The 13,775-nt window shown below is 35.7% G+C and overlaps 1 protein-coding gene across 5 annotated transcripts in view; it reads left to right on the top strand.

Moving 5' to 3' along the window:
* Window positions 1–13,775, top strand: part of HTR4 (5-hydroxytryptamine receptor 4) — a 249,538-nt gene that overhangs the window by 159,877 nt on the left and 75,886 nt on the right. The window contains exon 8 of one of the 5 annotated variants that reach the window (XM_081935523.1): window positions 10,154–10,229. The exons of the other annotated variants lie outside the window; for them this stretch is intronic. Within the exon in view, the coding sequence (XP_081791649.1) occupies window positions 10,154–10,214 (61 nt within the window). The 3' untranslated portion in view covers window positions 10,215–10,229. The remainder of the gene's footprint in view (window positions 1–10,153; window positions 10,230–13,775) is intronic. 5 annotated transcript variants of the gene reach the window in all.

The following is a 13,775-nucleotide window of genomic DNA, read 5'->3' as shown; positions in this document are numbered from 1 at the left end:
TGCATAAAGAATCCCATAGAACAGTCTACGGTCTCTTCTCTATGTTATTTTTCTCCTTAGACCATATTAATTGAAATGTCACATTAGCTAAGATACTGAAAGCCTGAAAAGCTTCCATCATGACCTTACCTTCATATCAGACATTACATTTGATTCTTTGGAGCTTGGCAGTAAAAGACATGTCCACAATTGGTGTTAGTTAAGTTGAAATTAGATTGTCACTAGCTCAGAGGCTTGCAAGATGTTGTCTATTGTCATGGGATTCAGAAGTTGTGGGAGCTTCGTCACTGGAAGTTTTCAAGAAGAGACTGGACTGCCATCTGTCAGAAATGGTGTAGGGTCTCTTGCTTGGGTGGGGGTATGTACAAGATGTCCTACAAGGTCCCTTTCCATTCTGTTATTCTGTATTAATATGAGAAAGAATGCCTGCAATAAAACCAACACTCATGACCTCTTTGCTTTATTTCATTTGGGTAGCTTATACAGATGTTGAAATTATCTATGGGCTTGCCCATCTCAGTATTTTAGTAGTTTTTGCCGCAAGATGTGCACCATGTAAGTTTAAAATTACGAGGATCTAGAGATGAAACTGAAAGTTGATCACAGAAAAGACTTGATTACAGAAAAGCTAAGAGTTTAGTTGCAGATACTTGGATATTGCTTTTCCTGTATTTGCCCATGTTTGTTGGCTTCATAGGGAAATCTCTGTATAATATGCAGAATCAATATTGGTTCATGTTGAACATTAAAAGTCTGTTCACCCTTCCCATCTGTTGCTGCTTTTTTTGGGGGGGGGGAGTGGAACAGACATCCTAATCAACCTGTCTTTATCTCCAAGCTGCTTAATTGGAAAGATGACAATGATATATTTTTCTAGGCATCTGGTATTATCATAGCAAGGGATTTACGTATCTTTAGATTCATGTTCAGACAGTTTTAGACCTTTTTAATAGAAGATTTCTTTTGAATAATGAAGAAACTTCAAACAATAGTTCACTGATTTTGGATCATAATGTTTGGAATGATTTTGATCCAGAATGTTCAACATGACAGAACATTGTCCAAGATGGCTGCCTGTATAATGTGAGACAGTCCAGCTCAGATATTTGCATCATAGATCACAATCCACTGGAACTGGCTGAGAGAAATCTCCCAGATCTTTCTTCCTGCAAATGTGACTTGCAGATACAGAATGCAAAACAGAGAAATAACTACATATTTATGGTCTATACAAATATACACCATATAATAACATAATTATTGCAGTCCTTGATAATCACATGATCTTTAAAATATGTTTTTTATTGCTTGATTTCTTTTGATGGCAGTAGGATACATTGAATCCTAGTATCTGATAGGCCAACTATATTCTGGATGTAATTTAGTCACATTTGATAGAAGCAGAACAGAAATTTCAAAACAGGTCTAGGCTATTAGTAGTAGAGATGTGCATAAAATCAGAAATGCATTTGGAAAAAATCCGTTATTTGGTACAAATCCTTTGCTTTACGCCCAGGATAACAAGGATAATACTGTGAATTTTTAAGCTGGTTAATTTTGAACCCGTCTTGTTTATGTAATTAGTGTGTATAATTACACAATGATTACATAAAGAATGTGTGTATACATAGACACATTTATATTCTGGGAATGCTCAGGAATCTTTGGTAGGGGACTGACCAGAGCTTATGGTAACAGTGCACTTAAAAAGGATCTACTGGATCACCCCTGTGTGCGCATTTGCTACCATTTCAAAGAACTTATAAAGCAGAGTGAGTTATTTTTGCAAAAATCACACTGGTGATTTCTGTCCACCTGTCCAGGTCTGCCTTTCTCCGTGCTTAATTATTTTATCTTTAATAAGGTCCTTCCAGTGTTTTCAGAAAGAGACTCTTAATCTTATTTACATATCTTTGTGGATTCCCCCCCCCTGTAAACTATATACAATCAGTAAATATAGTGGTTAGAATTTCAGTATTAAAGTTCTAACCACTATATTTAATGGTGAGGGCTAGGGTTCTAATGTTCATTAGAAGTTATGAACAAAAATTGTACTTTATTGGACATTTATGAATCTAAAGATGATTTTAATACTATGGAATACACTATAGCTAATGAAAAATTAAGTGAGAAATAATAGAATATAAAATACAATATTTAAAGCTGACACATAGCCATTAAGATACCAGATACCAGCAAGACGAGAGAAGGTTTTAGCAACAAGCCCATCTTGCATTGCATCAATAGCAACAAATTTGGGCTCTGTTTGGACATTGAGGGACTCTGGTGACACCAATGCAGATTCAGTGGTGGTGGGGACAGTCTTCTTATATTTCAAGGGCAGAGGAAAACTGCCTGTTATAAACATCGTTTTCTGTCTATGTGGCTCTTCAATGCAGCCAAGTATTTTAGAAAAAATTAGGATCCCAGTTAACATCATACTGGAAACTCACTGAATAGCCAATTTAACTGAAGAAATCCTTCTAGGGAATTTCCCATCCCCTTCCTACAGAGAACAATGGTATCAATTTCTTTAAAGGCTCTTTCTTAATATCTGTGCCTCTGTTAAGTTTGCAGCCACTTCTGAGTCTTTTCTATTACAAGGATGCTTTTGACAGTATACAACACCAAAGCATAACTAAGGTATCAGTACCTTTCATAACGTTGCTGCTTTCACAAAGAGATGGGTCTACAGTTTCACAGAAAGAACTTACACATGTTTATTCTACCATATCAGGTTGTTACAAATGGTGCTTTCAAATAGAGTTCCACCCTCTCAGTACCTCTAGGAGGGGGATTATTTTTCTGAAAAGTAAACAGATTATATAGTTGAAGTCCTATTTGCTTCCATTCCTCCTCTTTTGCCTCAGCTATAATGTATGCACCACTCTAAGCAATCACTTTATAGCAGTTTATAGGCTCAGTCAGACTGATGTATTTGGAATGAATGAGGCTATTTCTGTGGTCAGTACAAAGAACAATGAGGTCAAGGATATTGGAGCAATAACAGCTGCTTTCGTTTTGTTCCCATAAAAACCCTGTGAGTTTAAGTTCAGATGGAATTTATTTTATTCATTCCTTCATCAGATTTGTATTTTACCTTTCTTAAGGGGGCATATATAGTTCATATATAGCTCATGCTCTTCTCACTTTTCTTCACAGCAACAACCCTGTGAGCTTGTTGTGCCCTATGCCAGCTGGTCAGTTTTCAGGGTAATTACAATTGTCTTTTAATATTCCAGTTGTAAAGCATTGGAAAGAAAGGAAGGAAGGAAGGAAGGAAGGAAGGAAGGAAGGAAGGAAGGAAGGAAGGAAGGAAGGAAGGAAGGAAGACCGAGGGTTTGATCTTGGCTGCTCAAGAGCAAGCTATTCAAAGTAAGGCAATCAAGGCCAGAACTGAAAAATTATCAAATGTTTCAAAGGGCAGATTGTGCAAAGAAACATAAAAAACAGTAGATCATATACTCATTGTTTTTAGTATAGACACAAAATTGTGAAATCATAGCTGCCAGTTCTTTAACTGGTCTTGACTCTCATACACATCACGTTCTTCCCAAGAACCTAGGATATAGTTTTACACATATTATGTGCAGATCAAAGCAGCATGGACTTTTGCAATTAACAAATGGATATTTTGTCTCAGATTCTCTATATGCTGTCTTATATTATTTTGGTTTTGCACCCAGTGTACCAATAACTACTAGGACCCTTAGGTGCAGTTTATGTCATAATCTTTCAATTTTGATTTATTTTATGATTTTTACATTTTTTTCTCTTATCCCTTGATATTTCCACAGCTATTAAACACACTTTCTTCTTTTCAAGTACAGTTAGTTTTCCTGTCTTATAGTCAAGATGTTGTCAGATTGTATTCAGAAATTCCATAATGTTTTAATCTGCTCATTTTCAACTACTTTTCCAACTTTGTGTTCCTAGCAATTTGTCATTCCTAGCATATCATAATTTTTTCAGAAGTTTCAGTTCATCATTTTGACAACGGTGTTATGGTGTTTTGCAATCTTTTTTCATGAGTTGAGCATATGAATCTATTGTTTCTTCTGCTTCTAGACACAATCTGAACTTCAAATCAAACTTGATAACTTTTCAGTTCTGTCCTTGACTGGTAATTTGAAATAACTTGTTCTTGAGCAGCCAAAATCAAGTCCTCAGTTTCCTTTGTTAATGTTCCAGTTGTAAACCATTACCAGGTTTTATCCTTATCCACTTTCCCCTTTAGCTTTTGGGGAGAAATGACCATATAATGCTTTTTCTTGCTAGTTTTCTGTTCTTGTTTTTATTGCATTATTTTGATATTCATATGTTGTTTCCTGCATATTCAGTAAATTCTAACTTTTAACTTGTATCCATGTTTCTTCTTGACTGTCTTTTATGTAACCAGCCAATGTATGTATTTTTTTCATCAACGATTTGTGAAAAGAAACAATAGACCATAAATTGATGATGATGATGATGCAAAATCACATTGTTAATGATTTGGTTAAGAATATTAATGCAATATAAGATTATCAGAGAAAATTCATACCGATTTGAGGCAAAGTATGTATTGAAGGTTAATCTCATTTTTACAAGTGGATGTCATAGTTGAAAAGGATTTTACAAATTGAACTGCAAAGCATATTGAAATAACATAATTTTATTTGCTATGCAAATTATATTTCAGGATGTAGTATCACTTGAGTAAAGCCTGTGTAAATGCACACCTCCATCATTAATTTTAGATGGCTATTGAGCTACTACAGCTAAAGTAGTTTATTTCTATACCTGGGATATATAGCATCTATCTATAATTAAGAGGGTAACATCTGATCAGCAGTTAGATAAAATAAAGTGTGAAATGCTTAAAGTATGACACTAAGAATATGAAAAAACAAATATCAGAGATGTTTTCTGACAGTTCAAAAAAGCCCCAATTATTTTCACAAATAGCAAGGTTACTATTTGTTAATTTCACTTGCAACAATAAGACAGAGAAGAACTATGAACTAAGAACTATGAACTAAAAACAAATCCTGACAGAACAATTAATTAGTGGACTGAATTGCCTCCAGAAGTTATAGGTGCACTGCTCTGACACTGGAGTTTTTAAAGAATTTTGTCTGAAATTTTATAGGATTCCCTGCTTGAGCAGTGGGTTGGATTGGAAGACCTCCAAGTCCCTTCCAACACTATTATTCTGGAAAGGACAGCACAGCACAGGACACAGAAGGAAAGGGAAGGGAAGGATTGAAAGGAACAGAAAGGGAAGGAAAGGAACCTAGTTGAGAAAATTCAAAGCTCTCCTAAACAATCCACAAGCACAAGAGAATGTCTTCTGGCTACTTCCAGAAATCACCTATTGAAAAGATTAGCTTTAATCTGAGCATAAGAGTACCATATGACAGATTAGGTCTGTCATATGTATGCCTTGCTTTTATCTATCTCAAAGCCTCTTTGCATTAGAGAATGTCCTGCTTTCTCCTTGAATACATTCTCTTTCATTAGCTTAGGCAAAACGTAAGGGTTTTCATTTGATCCACATTTGCACAGCCCTTTGACAGGCAAACCATAACTAACAATTAATTCAAAATAGTGTAACCTAGGAGATCATTTGGTAAAATTAATTCCCAGGTCAAATTTTTGTGCACATTGTTTTTCCTGAAGGTTAAAACAATATCTATAACTATTCTTGGCATTGCTTGTACATGCAGCCAATGAGAACCCTGTTGTAAATAGAATGAATCTATGTGGGATTCTTTTTGTTATTGTTGTTGCTAGCTAGCCAGGCTGATATGATGATGAGGTGTTGTTGTTGTTTTTGCTTGCTTAGGGACCAAACCCGTCTGTGAAAGAAGGGAAAGTTGCAATTGTATTTGATGAGAACTTCACTACAGCTACTCAAAGAAAATAATGTACATAGTGTTTTAAGAAAGTGAGATTCAAGTTCCATGAGATCTATAAAGGTGACATAGGAGCAAAAACGACTAAGGTGACATGGTTACTTATGTAATTTTTCTCCTACTTTATTATCCACTTTCTTGTGTTAAGGTGGAAAATTTAATTTAGTTGAAGCAAACATGCAGAGGAGCAAGGGGACATGGGAAGACTAGGTTTTTGTGGGGAGGGGAAACAGGCTGTGTATATTTTTGGATTTTGCTCAGCAGGCTAAATGCCTGAGGTTCCTGTTCTTTTCTGTTTAATTGGTATTCAGCTTGAAGGCTAAAAGTATAGTAGGGTTGAGGACAAATTTTAAAACTGCCATCAACATACCTGCAGACTGGCCCATCTGTAGCTCTCCCATTAACTGTAAAGACATGCAGGAGGTTGTAATAAAATTCCATTGAATGCATTCAAAACTTTCCCATGGTGTCAACAGTAGCAATTACACACAGTACGGAGCCTGCTGATTTCTGTAGACTTCCCCTTGCCAGAATTAGACTGGAAAGTGGAAAGCCATTAAGTCTATAGTTTCTATTCTCTGTTTTCACTGGATTAAAGGATTGTTCACTGCTGCCTTCCCAGTTTTAGGACTCCTGTCTCTAATCCTGTAGACTTAATCATTAAACTACACAAGTATTATGGCTTTATATCCATGCTTACTTGCTTTTGTCTGTTATTTTAATAAAACAATACTGTCTCTTATATACTGGATTTCTGAACGATTAAAATAATAGAAGGTGAATCACAACAGAAGAATTGATACAAGGAAGGATTATCACGTCAGTAGAAAGATAGTTATGGATCTCCAGACTACTGTGAACAAGTTTGAATCTTTCAAGACAGACCAGTTATATACTGAAGGGGCTTGAAGAAGTTTTCAAAGGCCTTCACATGAGCTGCATGATCAGTTTAGTGCCAGAAGATTGGAAGAGAGTAAATGTTGTTTGTACCTTCGAAAAGATGGAAAAGAAGAAACAAATCATTATCGGGTCAATTCTGGCAAAACTATTGATCAGTTTGTGAGGATTTAGTCAATAATGCGTTTCGTGAAGAAGCAGGCACAGGTTAAAAATAAATAAATCATGATATACTGATCTGTTCTCCTTTTTGAACTTAGTGAGTAATTTAGTTGACAATAAGGACACAGTACAATAAGCACTATGAACTTTTTATTTCAGCAAAGCATTTGATACATGTTCCATTAGACACTAATAGAAAACATGACAAAATGTGGCCTAGAACAGTTATTACCATTTGAGGAATGGTACTCGGTAAGTTAAAAGTTATTCAATAACTACTGCATACAGCAGTGGCATTGGTTACTCAGGTATTGAGTAACATGTGCAAGGCTGTGTTTTAGGCTCTGTGGTAGAAGTATGTCTATGGAGGTTCTCAGACATCCAGGTCATGGTTGTCCCAAAGATGCTTTTTCAAAAGGTCAGAACTGAAGAAGCTTCTTAGATGAGACGTAAAACATCTTCAAGGAAAAACAAAGGAAGCCGAGTTGCCTTTTGAAAAATCACCTTTGGGATTCTGTGATAGAAATATTTAAATGGAGTCTGAATGGCCATCTGTTAGCGGTGCTTTGGTAATAGATCTGGCACTACACTATTGAAAGAGATGCTCTCCGAGATTGCTTCCACCGCTTATTTTCTGTTGTTCATCTGGGGACCTCTTTCTTTCATCTTAGTTCTCACTTTCTGTCTCTTGTGCATCTTGTGGTAAGTGTCTTATTTAAATGTTCATAATGACTTGTCAGCAAGAAAACAGATACATCAGCAGGATAGTCCCAATGTAAACACCACCTGGCATCTAAAGATATTGGCATTTTGTTCCTGCCAGGCAAAATCTTCTCGCCAACTTTTCAGCTGCTAGTTTTGAAAGTCAAAAATGTTTTCTCTACGTTTGGCCCGCTTCAGATTAAACTAATTTTTAAAGTTCTAGCATTAATTTTATTTGGGACAAATAATTTTAATGGTGTTTTCCTGCTCAACAAGTGAAATTCTGATACTTCTCTCAGTAACCACTAATCTAATTTTTTTTTGGTGCTACTTGGAAAATATCTAACTATGGTCTACAGCAAAGTCCTCCAACTTTTCTGGTTTTGCAGCTGGGTGTGGGGAGGGGTCCTATGCAAGCAGCGGGTGAATGTATGTGTACGTGCTCAACTGCTGCTTGTGCAAGTGGATATGCACATGCATACACACTCACCTGCCACTTTTACGGCCCAGTTCCAAATGGCTCAAGGCCCGGTGCTGGGATGTGGCACGGGGGTGGTGGTGGGGTGGGGTGGGGTGGGGTGGGGAGCCCTGGTCTACAGTATATAGACTTGTTTCTGAGGCCCAAAAATGCTGTGATATTTGTTTTACCCCCAGTGACCACAGGCATTTGCTTGGAACCACATATAGCAGTGAAATTGCCTAAGGATTGGAAACACAGATTTACTTCTAATTTTGCTATAATTTTTGCCTCTCTACGTTCATGTAGATCTGTTGTTCAATTCAATAACTGTAACTATGTTTAATCTGATAACTGTATGGAAACCTGTTAGTCTTTGGAGGAATGCAAATTGCAAACTATGCCTTTGCTCACACCAGTGCATCTTCATAGATCCATTGTGCAAAAAGAATCTTAAATAAGTTGTGGGTTTCCTGTTTGCAAATTCCTTTTTCTATGCCACCCACCCCCAGTTGCAAGATTGAAAAGAAAGAGAGGGAATGTATCATTTTGCAGCTTACCCTGCTTGGAAACACCTCTGCTACTCTGAAGAGTTGATGTTATAATTACTGTTAGAGAGTGGGCCACTTATTACTCATAATTCAGGAATTCTATGTCCACTAAGCACAAAGTGTCTACAGCAGATGATCTGCATGATTATAAATCTCTCTTTTTAGAGTATTGAAGGTAGTAAACTCTGGTACTATTTGGAAAGAACAAATAGATCAGTTATAGACTTCTTTCTTACTTTTGTAAAGTTTATTTTAAACTGATGCTTAAAGGAAGTATTTTTAAGTTTGCCTCATTATTTCTCTAGGAGTAAAATAATAAATTGAAGATAATATTAAGGCAATATGGAAACCATGCCACATTAAAGGCAAAAATCCAAGACATTATGGCAGAATAGAAGAATGTTCATCTGACTTTCTCAGAAGGATCTTGTTAACAGGCTTATTTGTAAAGGAAATTTTTATCTTAATTTGAGTTAATCTCTCTGGAACTTCCAGTGGGGAAGAGTTAGATACTGTATAAGAAAGGCATGTAGTCTGTGAGTTTGTTTAGTATTTGTATATACTACATGCCTTTATCAAATACAGGGATAAAATAATAGAAAACTCACATTTTGTTCTATGGAGATTTTTGTGTATGGACACTAAACTTGTGAATGAAAGGACTAATCTGCTGTTACTATCTGAGAATGGATATAACTCTGTAGTGCGTATTCTTTGTATACAAAAGTCCCACTTCGTTGTAATCCAGAGGAAATAATTGTTTTTGTCATCCCCTGAAATTGAGCTAGACAGACCAGTAGACATGCAAATATCTACACTCTTCAATATGTAGAAGAAGCAGTAAATGAACAAACATTTTATTCACAGTTCAGAATAATGAGATAATATAACAAGATAATGAGCTGCGGTGGTGCAGTGCAGGCTACTTTTGCTGGTTGCTGGTTCAAGTCTCATCGGTTCAGGGTTGACTCAGCCATCCATCCTTCCGAGATCAATAAAACGAGGACCCAGATTGTTGGGAGAAATAGCAGATTCTGTAAACTGCTTAGAGAGGGCTGTAAAGCACTTTGAAGTGTATATAAGTCTAAGTGCTATTGCTATTGCTAACAGGAAAGAATTCTTAATGAAACTTAAGACAACCCCAAAATGTCAACCAAAATGAAACACGGCTTCGATAAATGACCATAAAAAGCAAGCTTGTGCTTCTTTCTTTCACCATCTTGAAGAAAGAACTTCTCCTATTGAATTAGTTACCACTGTCAGAATAATAAACAAGATAAAATACTAAGGACCATCATCTAAGCTTTCTTCCAGGACCTGGTTGATGCATCCTTCTGGTTATTCCATGTTATTTGCACAAACTTTGCTAGGAGTTTAATTATCTGATCATTTGTAGCTATATCTCTCATTAACCATGTTTTGTGTTTTTCTTTCCTTTCCTCCCTCATCCCACTGTGTCTGTCTGTCCCTCCTTCCTGCACTAAAAGTGGCTGTTCCACTATCTCCAAGTTCCTCCTGCTGTTCTGCAATAGACCAGTTCCTGTCTAACCCTGAATATATTCTGTAAGTCTTTTATTTTATTACATAGGATTACACATACATGTTTGTGCATGTGTGTGTACTTATCATTTTTAATAAACTTCCATAGCTTTTTTCATCATTTCATGGATCACATCTGGCATTTAGTTGGAAAAGACCCTGGAGAATTTGGCTTATAGGTCTTATGCTTCCCTCTGATGATTTCACCAGGAAGTTTAAGGAAAATGAGACAGGGAGTGTCTGCCTTATTGAATCAAAGATAGATGAGCCATACCTAGGGCATCTTCATGAAGCAGAATATTTCTAGGTGGTCCTAAAAGAATGCTAGGAAAATATAATAGCAGCAACTAGAGTATCAGACTAGGAAAATGGCATCAAAATAACCAATGAAACAATGTAATTTTGTATAATGACAGCTAAATATAAAAATAAATTCCCGAGTTAACAGTGATTAGCCAGAAAAAAAGGATCGTGGTTTTGGATAATTCAAGGAAAGTGTCCAACCCAAGTTCATCCTCTGTGAAAAAAGATAAATTCTGCCATGGGATTATTAGGCAAAGAACAAAAATTGAAACTGCTATGTAATACTTTCCTAATGATATACTATACAGGTCTGTAAATCAAAATGGGGCTTGTTGTGCTGAAAAAAAGACACCATCCTCCCCCAAAAATTCAGTCCAAATAATGAAGAAGTTAAAGTAATTCTCCAGGAAAGGAAATCGTACAATATGCATCACCAGAGTAGTTGGCTTTAAAAAGATATTAGATTCTTGAAACTTAATTTTAATCATGGCTGCTGATCTTGATGAATTTATAGGACATCCTAGCAGAAAAATAGGTTGCTGGGGGACATAAATGAGAAGATATTCTTGCCTGCATAGCCTGCTTTTGGCTTTCCAATGCAGCCTGGTTGGCCACTTGGCAAATGCTGGGCCTTCAGTAAATGTGTTTTGTCATATGTCCCACTGTGCCAGTCTTTCCATGGTTCTCCTTGACAAAGCAAGACAGGAAATTATGTAGAATTTATTGCAAATTATAAGATGTGTCTATTTCTAGCAAATCCAAAGAACAAGACAAGTGGCAATTGCTTTTATTGATACTACTGGGCCTGAGTAAGTAGAGCAATAAGGATAAATTATTGTGATGCAGTAGAGGCACCAATCTTTCTTCTGAGGTGATAAAAAGTTTTATCACCTCAGAAGGAAGGAAGGAAGGAAGGAAGGAAGGAAGGAAGGAAGGAAGGAAGGAAGGAAGGAAGGAAGGAAGGAAGGAAGGAAGGAAGGAGGTTTTTATATATTTTTTAATCATTTTGTTTGTTCAGTTGTTTGCACAGTAGAATCTGGCTGGACAGATTGATGAATTTATTTGTTTGTTTATTTACCAGTCCTGGAATTACCCACAAGGAAAGTAGGAATTTTGTATAGAGATGCAACTAAGTGCTATTTGTAATATAAATCCCATCCAGTTATCTGCCTCTCAAGTTGTCCATTTTTACTGAAACTTGTTTTATATGGTCTTTTGCACTTGAGAAAATCTCTGAAATATAACTTATACAAGAGCCCTTAATTTAAAAAAGAGATAGCTGAAAAATGTCAATCTTACTGCAGTGGATAATGGAGCAGTTAATTAAATGATATTGTTCATATATAGTGTTTCCTATTATAGAATTAGTTTTCTCCACATAGTATTTTGGGATATCATGTTTGACTTCTAGGAGTATCTTGATATTATAATGACTACAAAATAAAAATATGGGGTGGTAGAAGTGTTTTAAAAAGAGAAGTCTCACCTTCACCACTTCTACTCTATTTTTTTGCATTTGAAATGAATGACACTTAATTAAGAGAAACAAGCTAAAAAGAGAAATAATGTAAACAAATTGCTGAGACAGAGAAACTAAAACAGTTGGTGAAGAATTTGATTAAAAAATCATGACTTCTTTAGAAATGTTGTTTATTACTCAAAAAACTGGAACATGGAGCTGTTAAATGGCACAATCTGGAATATTATGGAATGAAGTATAACTTCACATAGCAGTTAATTAAGCATGGATTTATTAGAGATGATAGCATTTATTATACATTTTGGGACTTTTATAATGGAAAGCAGGCTAAAAGAATAAAACAGAATACAATTTAGAACCATTTTTCCTTCTGTGTATCTGTTATCAAATGGTCAGTGTTGTCATTGGATTGATTCAAGGTATAAAAGTGAAGAACAGAAATAGAAAATGAAAATTGAAATAAATAAATAAAGACAGATTGAGCTACTGAATCGAGTATGCTCTATGCATAAGTTTTAAGACAAAAAATTCAGAGTTTGGCAAAACTCTAGACATATAGGATAGAATGATATGAAAATACAGGGAAATTTAAAAATCTAGTGTATATATACTGTAGGGCCTAAAGAAAGTAGATGATTAAAAGAGAATCGTAAAATATTAGTTTCTGAAATAGTTGAAGGCATTTGTAATTTACAATTACTTTTCTTTTTGGTGGTGGTGCTGGGGAATTTTTTTGTTCTTGTAAAATAATGTCACCCTTCCATTGAAAGGAGATGCAAAACATAAAACAAAAAAACCTCCAACCAACTGTTCAGGTTTTCATTGCTTTTGGGTCTTTACTGAATCTGATTATTTGTTATTCAAAAAAAAACCTTAAGAAAACGAAGTTCTGTATGATAATTTGCTGCAGAAAGATAAAAGAAATGCAAAGTAATCAAGCAACTAACCACTTCTTCCCCGCTTTTTAATGAATCAATCAAAACTCCTCTCTGTCATGTGCTAAAACATATCAGCAATAAGAGGAGCAAGAGTATGCTCATCCCCAAAGAAGCAGCAGTAAAAAGAGATTTTGAGTACTGATAAAAGATAAAGATAAAAAGACATGTAAGAGTACCTTACTGACCAGAATTTTAGCCACAATCGGGAGGAAAACATGAACTAAGCCCTATGGAGATTATTCCTCTGTTAACCAAAACTCTGGAATTTCAGAAGATTGCAGTAATGGTGAAACAGATAATGCCAAGTCTGGAAATCATATCTAAGGAGCGCTCCTCAAAAAGTTTTCTAAGAGGGCCTGTTAATTCACATTTTTAGGAATTGGGTACTTTTTCCCTAGAATATTGATAGGTATTTCTAAATGTGGGGTTAGATCTTTCATGGATTAGATTCCCAAATGTAACATTATTTCTTTATGGATGACACGGGTTGTGGAGGACAGAGAACTTGACAACTATACTATATCATCTCTGAAACTCACTAGATATAGGAGGGGAAGTGGCTAAGTGGAGCTGTATACATACTTGAGTTTCATTCGTGGTGGACTTGAAATTCATTACTATGCTATAAGTCTTCAAATCAGATTTTGTCATACTATAGCTATTAATATATATTTTCTTCAACAAGTACAAAAACAAGGAAAGAAGAATGCTAAACATGTAGGCAAATCTTTAATAGAACATATGCCCAAAACTCTGGTCATAGTAGTCAACAATTTTGACACCAGGATTGATACAAAGGATTATGTATTTAGGAACAATGTAGCTCTTACCTGTTGTAAATCCAGAAAC

This window comes from Natrix helvetica (assembly GCF_964273705.1).
Source record: "Natrix helvetica genome assembly, chromosome: 1".
NCBI lineage: Eukaryota > Metazoa > Chordata > Lepidosauria > Squamata > Natricidae > Natrix > Natrix helvetica.
The sequence above is the reverse complement of the archived record's forward strand: the minus strand, read 5'-3'. Positions and strand labels throughout refer to the sequence as shown.